The following is a 15,815-nucleotide window of genomic DNA, read 5'->3' on the forward strand; positions in this document are numbered from 1 at the left end:
TGTCCTAAACTTTACATAAAACAATGCACCGAATGTTCTACCTTGGATTGTAATTTTAATCTTCTTTATGCTATTTACTGCACTGATGTTCATCACACCCAATCTTCAATCAAATTATATTCAGCAATTTTTTAAAACATGATTGTTTAGTTTCATGAATATAGTTTCTAACATTTTTAAAGATGGACATGAGTACACTGAGCGCATGGGAAACTGCACGCTCCCACTATGAAAGCTGAGAAGCACCAAACCCCACCAACCCCATTTGTTCAGGGTTACTTTCTGTTCTCCTGGGAACAGTTGTCCTCTTAAAGGGACCGTGTTCATTTTATCACCCCCATGATATCGGTGAAGGTGCGTGTCGCTTTAAAAGCACATGACAGAAAGAAGTGGTGAAACAGGAGTATCGGAGCGTATTCTGTGCAGAAAATTTCTGCACCGTCATACTACGTTGTCGACCTTCCATCCCCCGCAGCTTCGCCAAGCGGGAAGGCAGTCCTCTGTCCACAGTGACTCGTCCACTCTCTCTCCCCTCGGTGTCACTGTCACAGCTGCTTCCCGCTGCGCTTGCACCATCGAAGCTTCAACGAGTTCCCGCGTGCACGTTAGGCTCGCGACGTGAAAGTGCGCCCGCCGCGGCTGAAGATCAAAGTCCCCGCTGTCCTTTATCGGAATGTTTGAAGATTAACGAGGTTTGCCTCGTCCTGTCGGCTATTCTCGCTTGTCGCAGCTGGGAGCTCCGGGCCTGCTGGTAGCAGAACCCCCACTGCAGGCGGACAGGGCGCCGTGACTAGCCGGGAGGAGGGAACACATCGTTCGTGGAAGGAGGGCGGAAGAGCCGGCGTTATCATGACTGAGAAACGGATGTCGCGGTGGTATTTCGGGGGGCTGGCCTCCTGCGGAGCCGCATGCTGCACGCATCCTCTGGATCTCCTCAAGGTGAGGGGGCACATGGGGGGGTCTAGGGTGTAGAGGAGTGCAGGCCTGAACACCAGGACACTGCTGCTGCCAGCTGTTGTTGCAGAAACCACCATTTATCTCCGTACCTCACTTCCTAAAGCTTACCCGCGTGACTCCGCTTGGTTGCCTATATCAGCATAAACTTGCTGGGAACTCCGGTTTATAAAGTGTGACTACTGTGTGCAAAGTCGGTGGAATCTGGGGCACAGGTCAACCCAAAGGTTTCCAGGCGCAGTAGTCCCGTTGATCTACACCAAATGGCCAAATCTCCATTGATTACTCTGGAAACTTGATCGCGTGACTCAAATTAAATGACCGGTTCTCAGGAAGTCATGTGGTATGTAATTATACAGTGGATGAAGGTAATCAGTGGGCTGCAGCAGCACAGGTCTCTGAAATGCCCCCTGTTTGCTCCAAGCTGGAAAGCTGGATTTTACACACCAACGACATGCTGCAGAAAAGAAAATGTCCGTAAAGGAAAACAATTTAAAAAAAATAAATAAATAGGGGTATTAGGGTCATGAGTAGACACTGGCCGCTTACTGGTATCAAGGTGTTCCAAGGTTAATAAATAAACAAGGGTTTCAAAACACTAATATTTTCTATTAAATAGTTCCTTTTACTTAGAACCTCCCATAATAATCAGTCATCTCTGTATGATGGGTTGGTATGAAATTCTCACTAAATATATATGTATGGTATTATCTAATTTCTATTGCTTTTATTTAAACAGAAAAAAAAGTATTCTTGATGCTGCAATAGTAATAAGTACTCTTAAAAATGTGACCATTGCAGTGTGTTTATGAAAGTGTTTTTCCATAAACACACTGCAAATAATAAGCATCCCCCAGGTTTAGTATTTTGTTATCAAGAAAACTGTCTCATTATCAATTTTTATTGCCACATTGCTAGACAGGACACTGGGGAAAAAAAAAAAAAAAAGAAAAAAAAAAAGAAAACTGTCTCATTATATACACAATATATATATTTTAACCTTTCTTCTCTTTGACTATTACAGCTATAACAAAAAACAACCCGGGTAACATTTAACTGCCAAAGTGGTCTTTCTAGTAAAATTGTAGTAAATATCTACGCAGCTAGATCCTCGGGTGCAAAGGAAGTTAAACTTAAAGAACTGTATGGTGGAAAACTGAAGGGGTTTCAAATCCAAAACATTTTCAAACTCTGGTATAATTTGATTCCGGCAACTATCCCATGCCTAGTTTAGACCAGGGGTTCCCAACCTTTTCAGCCAGCAACAACCAAAATAATAGTGCCACAGACTGGCGAGTGGGATTTTTTTCTTCCTTTTTTTTTTTTTTTTTTTTTTTTGGCAAATTATGAAAATAAAGTCGAGAGTAAAAGTAAAATTACAAGAATAAAGTTATATTTCTAGAAAAACTCATACAAAAAGGTGTAGTCTTTCCCCCTGTGTTGACATGAGGAAAGTTGAGCATCTTGTAAAATTATACTGTGGTATCCGTTTTACAAATAAAATAAAAAGGAAAGAGGGCTCCATGGGAGCAGTTCCAGACTCACTTCATTGAATAGCAACGTAAAAGCATAAAAACTGAGTCTGGCTGGCCAGCTAATATTAGTCTGGGGTGCTTTGTTACATTATGAAGATCAGAGCAGCAAAAAGAAAGTAATGATCTGAACAATAATGTTAGTTGTAAACTGCTGTTAAACTTAATGGGAGTTTATTCTGCATTATCGCTCAACTCTATAACGATCAGTGAATACAAAAATACCGACTAAATGTTTTGGAGAACATTAGGACTGTGAGAAAATGTCACATTGTTTTAGCAGCGTTATGAATAATCGTTGATTTTCAGTTTTAGATAAAGCAAGTTGCATCAAAAATATCTTGAAACCATAGTTTTTCTCACAGTTGTCACGCTGGTTTTCTTATGCCAACCCATGCGCGCTTGTCAGTGTTTAAAAATACTAATTTGTCATGTAAGGCTGCACAATGTATGCTGAATATATCATAATTGCCGTGTCAGTGTGCGCGATAAAATGGTAATGTTATTGCGATTGCACGGTCTTCTTGCAGCCCCACCGTCAGTAGATGGGAATTCATCATACCGGTAAATATGCAACCAGAGAAGTGTCTTTCTTGATATTGTGAGGGTAATAAAATACATTTTTGGGCTTCCCTTTTCCCTTTCTTGCTAGTTAATGGTAGATGAGCTATTTCTAAAGGGTCAGTACTGAGCAGTTGTTAGAAAGGTCTTTTGCAAGGTCTTATCCATGTGCAGTGCAACTCTGCGTTCGGTGTATTGAGCTTCCATTCATCTTCAGTAAATCTAAACCTCTCAGTTCGGTTTCCAGCATCAAGAGTTTAAATAGAAAACATATTTTTTTATTTTCTCAAACGTTCACAACCCCATTTTAAAGGACGCATTATTTAAGAATCTCAAGTTCAAGACTTTTTAAGAGGTTTTTTTATCGTTGGATTTCCACTCCCTTTAATGACACGATTTCCAGCTATTAAATCATATTTTGTTGCTAAAGTTATTCCCATGTTGACCTAGTTCTAAGAAATGCTACATTGAAAACGAGAGGCTCCATAACAGGGCAGGGTACTGTGGGTACTGCTCTCTGTAACCTCTCACCTACGGAGATTACAACTTTGTAACAGTCGCTTTAAAAGGAGTTGCATCACGCTCTGTACACTTTCCACTTCAGAAAAGTTTGAGCAGATACAAAATAATGGTTTGCTGACAGCACAAATACTGACTTTATTCAGTATTTGGGTTCTGATGCTGTTAAGCTTTAAAGTGTAACTGTTTTGTAAATGAAATCTGTACAACACAGCGAGCATTTATATTTTGTCTTTCCTTTTGCCAGATGGGCCGTTTCCTATAGTTGATCATATTATCCAAAGAACTATCCAGTCATTTTCCCTCTCAAAATTTATAACTGTATGGTTTGGTCGGCTCCTTGTGAGAATTTTATTGAACCAATTTCTACAGCTTTGACAATATTAGATTTTCAATGGGGGGGAAAAAAAAGGAGAATAAAGTTGAAAGTAGTTTGCTGTTCTTCTACAATTGCTTATAAAAAGAAACCATCTTTAAACCAATGAAAAGGCAAATGTTAAGCATCTCTTTATGTTCACTGAAACTACAATTTCAAACTTTCTCTAACTCTGTGGAGCATTTTTAGCAGCGACTCTTTGACGGTGCTTTAAATCCAAGCCTGTTTTTAGTTCAATTAACATAAAGTTGAGCCATTGATTAAGAAACTGTTTCATCATTTTGTACTTTCTAGATTTTCTTGCCTTTTTGTTGTTCTAATTTCTTTTATTCTGCCCTAACTGACCCATCTGGTCTATCAGCTTTAACAATAAAGGGAGTTTCAGGCCATGTGTGTGAAATTCCTTTTCCCAGAAAAAACAACAAAAAAAACTCATGTTAATTTCAACACCATGGGTCAACCTGGTTTCAACAGTATTTTTTTTTTATTTGCAACAGTGTTGTAAAATTTAGCATTTTAGGGCTACGCCTTACCCTGTTCTGTTGCAAATCATCAGGGCAATGGGTTGCAAAGAGGGTAATAAGTTTTGAGATTTCGTCAAGCTCAGCCAAGCTTTGTTCCAGTTTGGTTTAAATAAATCAGCAGCCATTTTAGATTTAAAGATGGACTGGGTCTGGTCTTTATTTGAAAGAACATATTGCTCGACACATTACAACAGAGCATTTTTACCACGTATTGAAATCCAGTTTGGACATTTTAGTACAGCTATAAACCTACTAGGGCGAATCGAAGTGCAATGTAGTTTTATAAACATTCTGACACCTACTACTGCCACACATGACTCCAAACAAACACTGTGGAGCCATCTGTAGCCTTACAAAAACCACACTTTTTTTTAATAAATCCCCCAAATCTTTGATTCTCCTGATCAGGATTGTCATGGTGCCAAAATTCCAAAAAAAGACACCTACACCACAAAAAACTGTAACGTATAAAAACATAATTTGAAAACACAAAGATCTTTCTAATAAAGATTAAAACATGCAATCAAATCACAACATAACCTGGTTTCAACAGTATTTTTTTTATTTGCAACAGTGTTGTAAAATTTAGCATTTTAGGACTACACCTTACCCTGTTCTGTTGCAAATCATCAGGGCAATGGTGATTTGCAACAGAACAGCTAAGATCCCCCGATTTCAGCTGATGGCTGATCAACAGGCTTTTGCTGAGCTGAGGCGTTAATACAGGAAAACAGCGTTAGGGTGCCTTGAGGACCAGGGTTTAAAAAAAAAAACGGAATTGGGCTACCTGCAGCAGATGTTTCATTTATCTGTACCGTGTCGCTGTTCTTCAGTGAAAAACATGTCCATTGTGCTGCCATTGAAGGGGAGTCTGCATCTCCTGTACCTTGCTAAGCAGACAACCTCGCTCACAGACAACGGGTACCTTGCTGTCCCTTCAACTTCCTCTAGTGAACTGCCAGTGTAAAAGCAACACCAGTGTGATTCTATATGATGCTTGTGCAATACAGTCTGCCATCATCCCTTTTTCTCCAACGCCTCATTTCCTTCATCAGCATTCAGTCATTCATCTCTGCAGAGGCCTGGTAAAAAGCACGGTCTGTTGGAGTGAGGATGCATTTAAACGATGTAGGATAGAAGCTCTCGACAACTGGGCACCTCCGATTTTAATTGATTAAAACTAAGGCTGGACGATAATCCGATAACAATATATGTCGATTAATGGACGTATATCGATGATAGAAAAAGGGTCAATAAAAAGTTCAATAGAATAAGAGTTTTCCTCATGCGTTCTGGCCATGTAGATTATTAGTCATCACATCCTCCCAACCAATCACAAACGCAGACCTAGGAACCCTCCTTCACCAAACTCCGCTCCCTTCAACGAGTTCAGAGAGCACACGTTTTTTTTTCCTTTTTTAATAAACTTGCAGTTTTGGTAAAAGGTTGGTTAAATAAAAGGTGGAGTTTGAATTCAGTGTTTGTGTGTTTTGTATCTAATAACAGCTCATTAAGCAACAGCATAAAATGGCCAGGGCTGCACTTAAAATATATATATTTTTAATAATTATCGATATTGACCAGTATGATTTCTATTTTATCAATATGCTTTTTTAATATATCGTCCAGCCCTAATTAAAACCTAGATTGAGCGTATTAACATGCAAAAAGTACAATGCATTTTTTTTTTTTTTTTTTTATGTTTCACATAGTGGAGCTAGGGGAGCAGCTGATACTTTGTACTTTACTGAGTGGAATTAGGCAAACATTGAGCTTTTAAAGAACACACTATCAGATGTTGTCATTTTGTCTCAACTTATTTAGGCTAAAACCAGCACGTAGGTTTGACGTAGACTGATATGATCCGAGTTGGTACAAACTGTGCACCAGTAAACTAAATCACACAAGCCACTTTATGTTAGAGACAAAAAAAAAAAAAACCCTGCATTGTTTTGACTTTAAATCTGAGGCCCTCATCAAAGCGAAGTACAAAGGTCACATTTTGAAACCCCTGAGGCCCTGTGGCAACAAGCTGGGATTGTTACGACACAGAGGACTGCAACATTGCATAAAGACTGCCTTTAATATGTCTTTCCTTTTACCTTATATTTCTTCTCTTTAAGGCCTAATGGAGAACATCGTGGAAATACATTATTGGTTGAATTCAGGAAACATCCTCTCATTTTGACTTGAGCAGAATTTTTATCAAGACAAGTTTTTATCACTCTGTACTTCTTCATGTTCTGCATCTCTGTTCTAAATGGATGCGTATGGTTTTAATAATGCTGTTTATTTTCCATATTTGCCTCTCATTTTTCTCAGGTCCACCTGCAGACACAGCAGGAGGTGAAGAAGAGGATGATCGGGATGGCCGTGCACGTGGTGAAGAATGACGGGGTGCTGGCTCTCTACAGTGGCCTCTCTGCCTCCCTGTGTCGACAGGTAGATTGTTTTATTTTTTATTTAAATTTTAAAATATGTCACATTTTGAAACGGTTTGTGACTGTATTGAATATCTACAGGGATCACTGCTTACCTAAATGCAAAAATTTACAATATAAAGGTTCTCCTTAATCTGCATACCTTACTCAGCTTGTTTATGACCTAATTGTCCCGGTGATTTAATGCATTCAGACATGAGCAATCAACTTCAGAGTTGAAGAGTTTGTTGCCTAATTAATTTTTCTCAGTGTGATAACAATAAATGCTAAAGAAACAATGAAAAACGTTTGTTTTCTTGAGCACCAAGGTCTTCACCACTCCAGGGTTGGAAGCTATTTGGAGGATCTGGTTGATAACCCGACAAAACCAGGATGTGCAGTTCTGATCCGAAGTTTACAATCACCCATTATGGGCATGAACTCATACTAATTTGGGGTGTTTAATGCCTTATTGGTGTATTTATTTTCCATGGTGAAATAAACAACTTCAATGCAATTCAATTCTCTGAATTCATTATAGATTTCCTCTAAACGTGACTAGGTTAAAGTTACATGCAGACATTTATCAGATTTTTTAGTAAGTGGTGCGAAAGATTCTAACATGTCTTTTTCTCTGCAAGGTTAAGCTTGACCAGCCGCTTGCTAGTAGTGATCATGGCAGACTGCTGCTGGTAGCTTCTTTTTGCCTGTATAAAAACATTTTTATTTGTCGTTATTTGCGTTGACCAATACAGCGACAAATGGCCAAGGAACTCAGTAAAGTTTGCTCCCATTTAACAATTAGAAATACCCAAATACTTTTTTTTATCATATTTATTACCACTTTGCAAAGGGCTGGAAGATCTGACTAGTGATCTTCAGATAAAAGAAAATCTGTTGAACAGTCACCTCAGCTTGTGCTTGTCATGAACTGCCGGCATGCAGTGTGGTGACAGTTCTTCATCGCCCTGAACTGACAGTGTAGCAGTGGAGGAAGAATCCCCTCCAGAACCAACACCTCAGGCTCAACTAACAATTGAAGCTGCTACCCTATGGACTAGCCAAACGGTCTGCTACAGAAAGATTTCAGAGTCACACAAGACAACAGTTAAGCTACTAGCTGCAGTGACAGATATGTTTGAAAGAGTCATGGTTAGGTTTTTGTAACTAAAAATGTTCTGCTCCTCTATTGAATGAAACTTGGACACAACTGGTTGTTCCTGCAGAACAACAAACCCAAAGTATACATCAAAACTGGTTTTGGGATGCATGAAAGCTAAATTTTTGTTGTGGCCTTCCCAAAACTTTGACCTCAACACGACTAAAACTGAGTGAACCACGTTTAAAAGCTTAAAAACCGACTAATTTAATTATTTCTATCACTTCTGTCAAGGAAAATGGTCAAATATGCATCCAGAATTTTACCAGCAGCTCGTTGATGGCTTGGCTAAGAATATGATTGAGGTTTAACTTTCTACGGGACATCATATCAAATATAAGCGAGGGTGTACATATTTGCTCCTGTTGGTGTTTTGAAGTTATGTTAATTAAAAGATCAAATTCCTCTTTTCAAATGGGACCGTAACGTGCAAAGGGATAATCAAGCTGCGTTGAAGAGGCTCTTTTCTTTCATGTAGAGTTTTTATGAACATAAACCCTAAAGGGTGTTCCTGAAATGTCATATTTAAGGGACCATCCGGTCGTCAGTCTTTAACTTTTACAATTTAGATTAAAGTAAACGCTATCTCAAAGGCAGGTCGTGAACTCTGTAAATCAATTTGCAGCTATCCAGGCTGCTTTTAAAAAAAAAAAAAAAAAAAAAAAAAAAAGCAAACCTAAAGCAAAAATTAAACCACCTTGTTTCAATGCAGACCAAATGGTAACCCAGACTTTGGAGAGACTGCCTGGAGGGAAACATATCAGTCTGTTATAGTATGCAACTTTGTTGGATTTGTCTGTATTGCTGGGCTATTATAAAGGATTGAGTAGAGATGACTGACAAGAGCTGCAGTTTGTCAGGGCGCAGGTTCTACTATGTTAGACAGTTGGAGCTCTGTTTTCGTTTCCTTTTGATAAAGTGACTTTAAGCCGTCCTCGATTCAGAAAAATGAAACCGACTGAGTTTTTGGTGACTTATATTGTATTTGTCTATATCCCAATTTCATAAAATGCAGACAGTAAAAGGTAACCTTTGTCCTTTTTTTTATGGATGTTTGACCATAAATTGCATAATGGAAACATGAAACTATATACTGAAAATGTTATAAAAACAACCAATCAGGTCCATGCTAAAGATAAGCCTGAGGGGCGATTCTGCATTGTAGAAAAAAAACAGGTATGTTGTTAAGCAAAAACTTTATGGTTGCAGCCCATAGAGCTGCTGCTGCTGCTGGAACGCCAGTGGAGATGCAGTGAGGCCTGGTTAGGTGCTAACCCATAAAACATGTACACTGAAACATAAACCACCGATACCTCACCAAAATGCAAACCTACTTTGTATCACATTTTGTTGTCTGCCTTTTTAAGATCTCCTGAGGTTGCAGTGTTATTTTACTTTCATCCCAGGCTTCTTTCAGGTTAAACAATGCGCTGAATCGAGTATTAATTAAACCTGTCTATCCTTCACAGATCACCTACTCCCTCACCAGATTTGCCATCTATGAGACAGTCAGAGACATGATGGGTAACACTGGCAAGGGACCAATGCCTTTCTACCAGAAGGTCATGCTGGGAGCATTTGGAGGTACACACACACACACACACACACACACACACACACACACACACCATTTCCTCTTTCCTTTACATAAACTCAAGTGTACAGTTCGACCGGTGAGGGACTGATTACCAACATGTTTTATCTGCCAACAGGATTCACTGGTGGGTTTGTTGGGACACCAGCAGACATGGTGAACGTCAGGTAATGTAACACCATTCACTTTGAACATTTGCCGGCTTTTTGCTGAGTTGATCATAGTAGCATGGAGTTTGAATAAGACCTGAAATGTTTTTTTTTTTCTCTCTCTTAGAATGCAAAATGATATGAAACTACCACCAGAACAGAGAAGAAAGTGAGTGTCTTTGTCGCCAAATGCTTCGTCCTAATGTTCAAACGCTTTGTAATTTATCATTGTGTTTATGCTTTGCTTGCAGCTATAAACATGCCATTGACGGACTCTACAGAGTCCTTAGAGAAGGTAAATGATAAACACAAAATCGGGCTTTTCACTTTGTATATAGTGTCTCCTGTCATCATGATCCAGGTCTGATCTTTATCCTTTCATGCAGAAGGTATAAGGAAGCTATTCTCAGGAGCCTCCATGGCATCTGGCAGGGGAGCATTGGTCACTGTGGGGCAGGCAAGTCTCATCATTCAAATTCACAAACCATTCTTCTCAGTGATTATTTATCCTTCAGAATTATATGGAATTAAACCATTTATTATGAAAGGGGGCTGGATGATAATATATCGATTGATAGATGTGGTGCAATGGGGGGAAAAAAGGGTCAATATAAGATTCAGTAGAAGAATTTCCTTCCTTTTGGATTCTAGCCAATCATGTCGGTTAATACTACAGTCACTACATCCCTCCAACCAATCACAAACTCAGACCCAGGAAGCTCTGTCACCAAGCTCTGCAATATTCGAGTTCTGAGAGAATATGTTATTTTTTTCTTTTTAAAGATTTGCAAATTCAGCGTTTGTGTTCTTTATCTAAAAATAGGTCCTTAAGCAACAGTATAAAATTAACAGGGTTGCACTTCAAATATATGTTTTTAATTATTTATAATTATTGATATGGATCAATATGATTTCTATTTTATCAATATACTTTATTTCTATATCGTCCAGCCCCTTTATTAAAGTAGAATGCTGTTATCTATAGGACTAGAAAGTGATCAGAATTATGTTATTCCTAGAAAAGAGGTGGGTTAAAATAAGCTTAAACTTCTCCCTCACCTCTGATTATATAAAACTCTTGTATTTTACCCTTGGTTTTATTTCTTTGTCTTTTTTTTATTTTGCTTTTTTTAGTTTTGCTGTGGTTATTGTTTGTAAATTCTATTGTATTTTTTTTCCTGGTTATATATTCAATCATTTCAATTAAATTCAGTTACTGTCAGCTTCCTGGAGGTAAGGGTTTAGAAGCATTTATGCAGCAGAAGGCAAATGTTTTAGAACTTTCCTTAGATCTCAAACCTTGTTTGTCGATTCAAACAGCAACACATTAGGGGTTGTTAAAAATAATAATAAAGCTTCCATATTAGTTTGGTGTTACAATTTCCATCACTATTAACACTAGAGGGAACCAGAAGTCAACATTATTAAACATTGGCACTACTGGAGGTTTGCTCTGAAATGCATGACCTTTTAATATAAAGTCTAAAAATCTAAAAAAAAAAAAAAAAACGACCAACAAGGACATTTTATTAAGCCTCAGTGTTAAAAAAAAAAGTGAAGGAATGTGGAGCTGGAATTTATTTTAACTCGTAACATTTCCCAAATTTTTAAAATTTTCCTTTATTTCTGTTTGCAGTTGGCGTGTTATGACCAGGCCAAGCAGCTGGTGTTGGGAACAGGCGTGATGGGAGACAATATGCTCACACACTTTCTTTCCAGCTTCATAGCTGTAAGAATCTTTCTTTTTTTTTTCCCCCCACATATATAATTTAGTTTTATAGCTCTTCTTCTTGATCCCAGTTTTTGCAAACATTTCCTCTGTAGGGTGGCTGCGCTACATTTTTGTGTCAGCCTCTGGATGTGCTCAAAACGAGGTTGATGAACTCGAAAGGAGAGTACACGGTAAGCAAATCTCTCACTCATTCATTTTATTACTCATTCAGTCACTTTACTGATTTCTGCTAGTTCCGGGATCAGTTTAAACTCCCTTTGATAACATTTCCTCTCGATGTCTGCAGGGGGTGCTGCATTGCCTACGGGAAACAGCAAAGCTGGGACCCCTGGCGTTTTACAAGGTATTTGGGTTTCTTAAGCTGTAAGCCATAATCAGCGATATTAAAACAATAAAAGGCTTGCGATATTTCAGTTGATTTGTAATGAATCCAGAATGTATGACATTTCATGTTTTTTAATTGCATTACAGAAAATAAAGAACTTTATCACAATATTCTAATTTTCTGAGACAGTCCTGTACAGTGCCTTACCTCCTTGTAAAATGTCTTCCTCATGTTTGTGAGGCCATAACACACTATTTCTGTATCAAAAATTCTTTGTTTTATTGATCTTGTTTGATATTCTAATTATAAGACAAACGGAATTTGGGGGTTTTCATTAACTGCATAAACAAAATCATCAAAAATTAAAAGAAATAAACGCGTGAAATCATTGATTACGGGCAGAACACTTTATGTGTAGTGAATCTGAGTTTGAATGTTTGAATTTAATTGCTGAAATAAATAGATTTTTTTTTTTTTAGATATTCAACTGTATTTGTTACACTGGTACATGTATGTAAATGATGTTTAGTTTTGCTGTTGTAAGTTCACATGTTTAATGTTTACTCTTCTCTGTGTGCTGCCGTTAAGTGCTATTTAGTTATCTCCATTTCGCGTCAGAGTGCATATATTAATCAAAACCCTTCGCTCTGTTGCAGGGTCTTGTCCCAGCGGGGATCCGCTTGGTTCCCCACACAGTTCTCACCTTTCTCTTCCTGGAGCAGCTCAAGAAGAACTTCGGTATTCGCATCGTCTCCTGATCCGCTGGTCTCTGCCAATCACATCCCCCTTCATCATCCTGCTCCTCATCATTCACAAGAAAGGAAAGTGTTGGGGTGGGGCAGCTTGTTGTTGGCCTTTGGGTGCTTCCCCTCTCGTTTTTCTCTACCTCCATCCCACCAGTGGATTTACATGACTTGGATCCAGTTTTTGCCGCTCTCTAAGAACTAAGGGAAAAAACAGCAGACTTAAAGCTGCTGGTATGAGGTTCATAACATCCGCAGGATATAATTAATAATAGATGAGAGAGTACTGTTGTAGTTTAATTGTTATATAATTGTTCAGATTAACTTCTAACGTTGAGATCAGACTGTATATCTTTAACATACCTTGTTGGGAACAGGCAGATTTCTTCACTTCATCTAATTCCAAATTAGATGTGTTTTAATCTGACCTTAAACCTTAATCCACTGGTAGTTTGTGACACTTTCAGAAGTCACATAAAGTCAGCAATTACTGCAGATTGGTGTTAAAATGCTTACGTTACAGTTCTCTAAAACAATTGTTAGTCAGCAGGGTGCATGACATCCTCACAAAGTTGTAAACAAACACAGCAAAGCTTTATCTGTCTCCATCTGGCCAATCTCAAATGGATTTACAAAGCCATAAATCTAACAAGACCCAGCATTCAACCAGCAATCATTTAACAGCGGTACTGACAAAATGGGTTGCAGTGTTCAATATAAATGTTGTTTGCTTCTGTTTTCACCTTTTTATTAATGTTTTACACCTCAAAATCAAACACAGTTTAGAATATAATTGATGTATTCCTGGTGCTTCTTTAATTCATTCCACCTTTTCACATCACATCTGGAAAACAAGAGGACCAAGTTCTTCTGTGTCATTTTTTTATTTAATTTTTTTTTTTTTTTTTTTTTTTACACTGAGTGAGTTAGAAAGAACACTGAAATACATAAAGCTAATTAACATTCTGATAATAAATGAAAAGCTATTTTATGTCTTAGATCCCAGTGGCATTCTGTATCCATTCTGGGACACCTGCTGTTTAAAACAACAGCTCCATTTCAGCCTGCAATGTTTGTTTTTCATGTAGGTGAATGCACGTCAGGCGTTGTGAACCAGGACCCTGATTTTAAAAGGCACTTTATTTAAAAAGCAAACTTGATTTAACACTGACTGACCTGCTTTTAAGAAACTAAGATATGAAACGTTGTCACTGAAAATGTGAATGAATCCAAGTAACAATGTTTTCCTCTAACAAGGTTTTAGTTGGATGTAAAGAAAAGCTTTCCTCTTTTGCTGTGCCTGCTCAAGTCATGTGGCCTTACAGTGTCTGTCCTGCAGGGGGCAGTGTTGTTACATGTAAATTGCCCTGTTTTATGCATCGGGAGAGGTTCTCTCTGTCTTCATCTCATGATGAGATCTGTATCGTTTATTTTATGTACATTCACTGAAATGAAACTGTTGGGACGGTTATGGCTCAGTAAATTTTAATATTGTAGGTCTTTCACTAATAATTTTGAGAAATAAAGTATTAATTGAAACTGTTTGCAAACCTTTATTCTAATTATTTGTGATGTTAGGATTTTTTTTTCTTGTTCAATCTATTACATTTATTTTTCAAGGGAGTCCTGACCATGACAACGGCACAGATCAAAACATTTCAATACATTACCGACTATTTTAAAAACATTTAAAAACCATGAAGCAACAGTTTAAACAGGCCTAGTGGAACCAGTTCCTTTTCATTTCCAGTCTTTTGTAAATTTCTCCATGTTGTGCGGGCAGAATACTGAAATGCCACCTTACCAGCTTCTGTGTGGACACTTGGTACAGACAGTAGCAGGGAGTCTTGTGAGCATAAAGGATACAGTTCAGCCGCTTTTGGTATAATATATTCCCACAGATATGAGGGGAGCAGACGTAGAATACCCTTATAAATGAACATATACCAATGAGTGAGTCTACGATTCTCTAGAGCTCGCCAGCCCACACGTGTGTAAAGTTTGCAGTGGCGTGCGTAAAGCTTACGGTTTGTGATTAACCTCAATGAGGCATGATAAACAGAGTCCAGTAGTTTCAATACTTGAGTTGGGGAACTCATATAAATGACGTCACCATAATTCAGTATGGGTTTAAATGTTGCAGCTACCTTTTTGCATTGAAAGAAAAATAACCTATTTCTGAAGTAAAAGCCAATTTTCAGTCTGTTTCTTAACCAAATATTCAACATGTCCTTTAAAACTTAGATTGTCATCAATTAAAATATCTAGATATTTAAAATATTTAACTCTTTTCAATTTCTGCCCCTTGAAAAGTGACAGTTGGAGGTCAGATTGCTCTTTGTTTTTGAGAATAACTAACCTGACTCTCGCCCAGACTTATGTCGCTCCGCCTAGTTTCACTCACATCCATCTGGGACCTCTCCATAGGAGTTGCCTTTTTTGAAGGCTGGGCCTTATCAAAAATCCTTGCATATGATTGGATAAGCCATTTGTCTGTCATCTTTATCGACGTGCTATTTCAACCACTCACACTGAAGCCAACCTGTGACGCTATGAGAGCGACGCAGGAAAAAAAAAAAGTGAGCTGACAGGAAGAAGGGGGGAAGACAGGCGACTCCGCGAGTCGGAGTCGATCCCGGGCCAACCGCGTTGAGGACTAAAGGCCTCCTAATATGGTTCACGCTAACCGGTTCACGGAAAACAAAACTTGCCAAATCCGGTCGGTAGAAGGGCGAAAACAACAAAAGCCTTCAGAACCGTTTTCTGATGTGCTTTTAATGAAACAATATTAGGTAGATTGGACAACACGGAAGAAATAGCAGCATAAATGTTAACGCTTGCTTCCTCCATGCGAGCCGCCATTGCTATTACAACAGTCTCACGGTCACTTCTCCACTACGTCACATCTATGAAACTCCAGCTCTGCGTCCTGATTGGCTAGACAATAAAATTGGTTGGAGAAATCACTCTCTATGGGAGATGTCCCAGATGGATGTGAGTGAAGCTAGGCGGAGCGACATCCATCTGGCTAGAGTCAGGTTAGAGAATAACATCAACTTGCTCTTATTTGCATTTAAAGATCCAGTTGTAGAAACATGTTCTGAACTATGTTAAAAGGATTTTGTAATGTAGAGACACTGGCGCTAAGAGTTTTTGCAAATCTGTAGATAACCATATCATCAGCATAAAAATGGTAATTGGTGTCCACAAGCTCCTGGCCAACATTG

The 15,815-nt window shown here is 38.4% G+C and overlaps 1 protein-coding gene across 1 annotated transcript; it reads left to right on the forward strand.

The window, feature by feature from the left end:
* Positions 1-849: 849 nt before the first annotated feature.
* slc25a10 (solute carrier family 25 member 10) lies at positions 850-14,132 on the forward strand. The gene is made up of 11 exons (XM_012853993.3): positions 850-939; positions 6,789-6,908; positions 9,515-9,629; positions 9,758-9,806; positions 9,916-9,957; positions 10,040-10,083; positions 10,175-10,245; positions 11,425-11,517; positions 11,613-11,690; positions 11,807-11,863; positions 12,502-14,132. Exons 1-11 carry the CDS (start codon positions 850-852, stop codon positions 12,601-12,603), a joined length of 861 nt encoding a protein of 286 aa, XP_012709447.1. The 3' UTR covers positions 12,604-14,132.
* Positions 14,133-15,815: the final 1,683 nt, after the last annotated feature.

This window comes from Fundulus heteroclitus, chromosome 5, assembly GCF_011125445.2.
Source record: "Fundulus heteroclitus isolate FHET01 chromosome 5, MU-UCD_Fhet_4.1, whole genome shotgun sequence".
Taxonomy (NCBI): domain Eukaryota; kingdom Metazoa; phylum Chordata; class Actinopteri; order Cyprinodontiformes; family Fundulidae; genus Fundulus; species Fundulus heteroclitus.

Coding starts and splice junctions, on each gene's coding strand:
- slc25a10 (XM_012853993.3), top strand. CDS start 850: ATGACTGAGAAACGGATGTCGCGGTGGTATTTCGGGGGGCTGGCCTCC. Junction 6,909..9,514: donor CTGCCTCCCTGTGTCGACAG/GTAGATTGTTTT, acceptor TATCCTTCACAG/ATCACCTACTCCCTCACCAG. Junction 9,958..10,039: donor CCACCAGAACAGAGAAGAAA/GTGAGTGTCTTT, acceptor CTTTGCTTGCAG/CTATAAACATGCCATTGACG.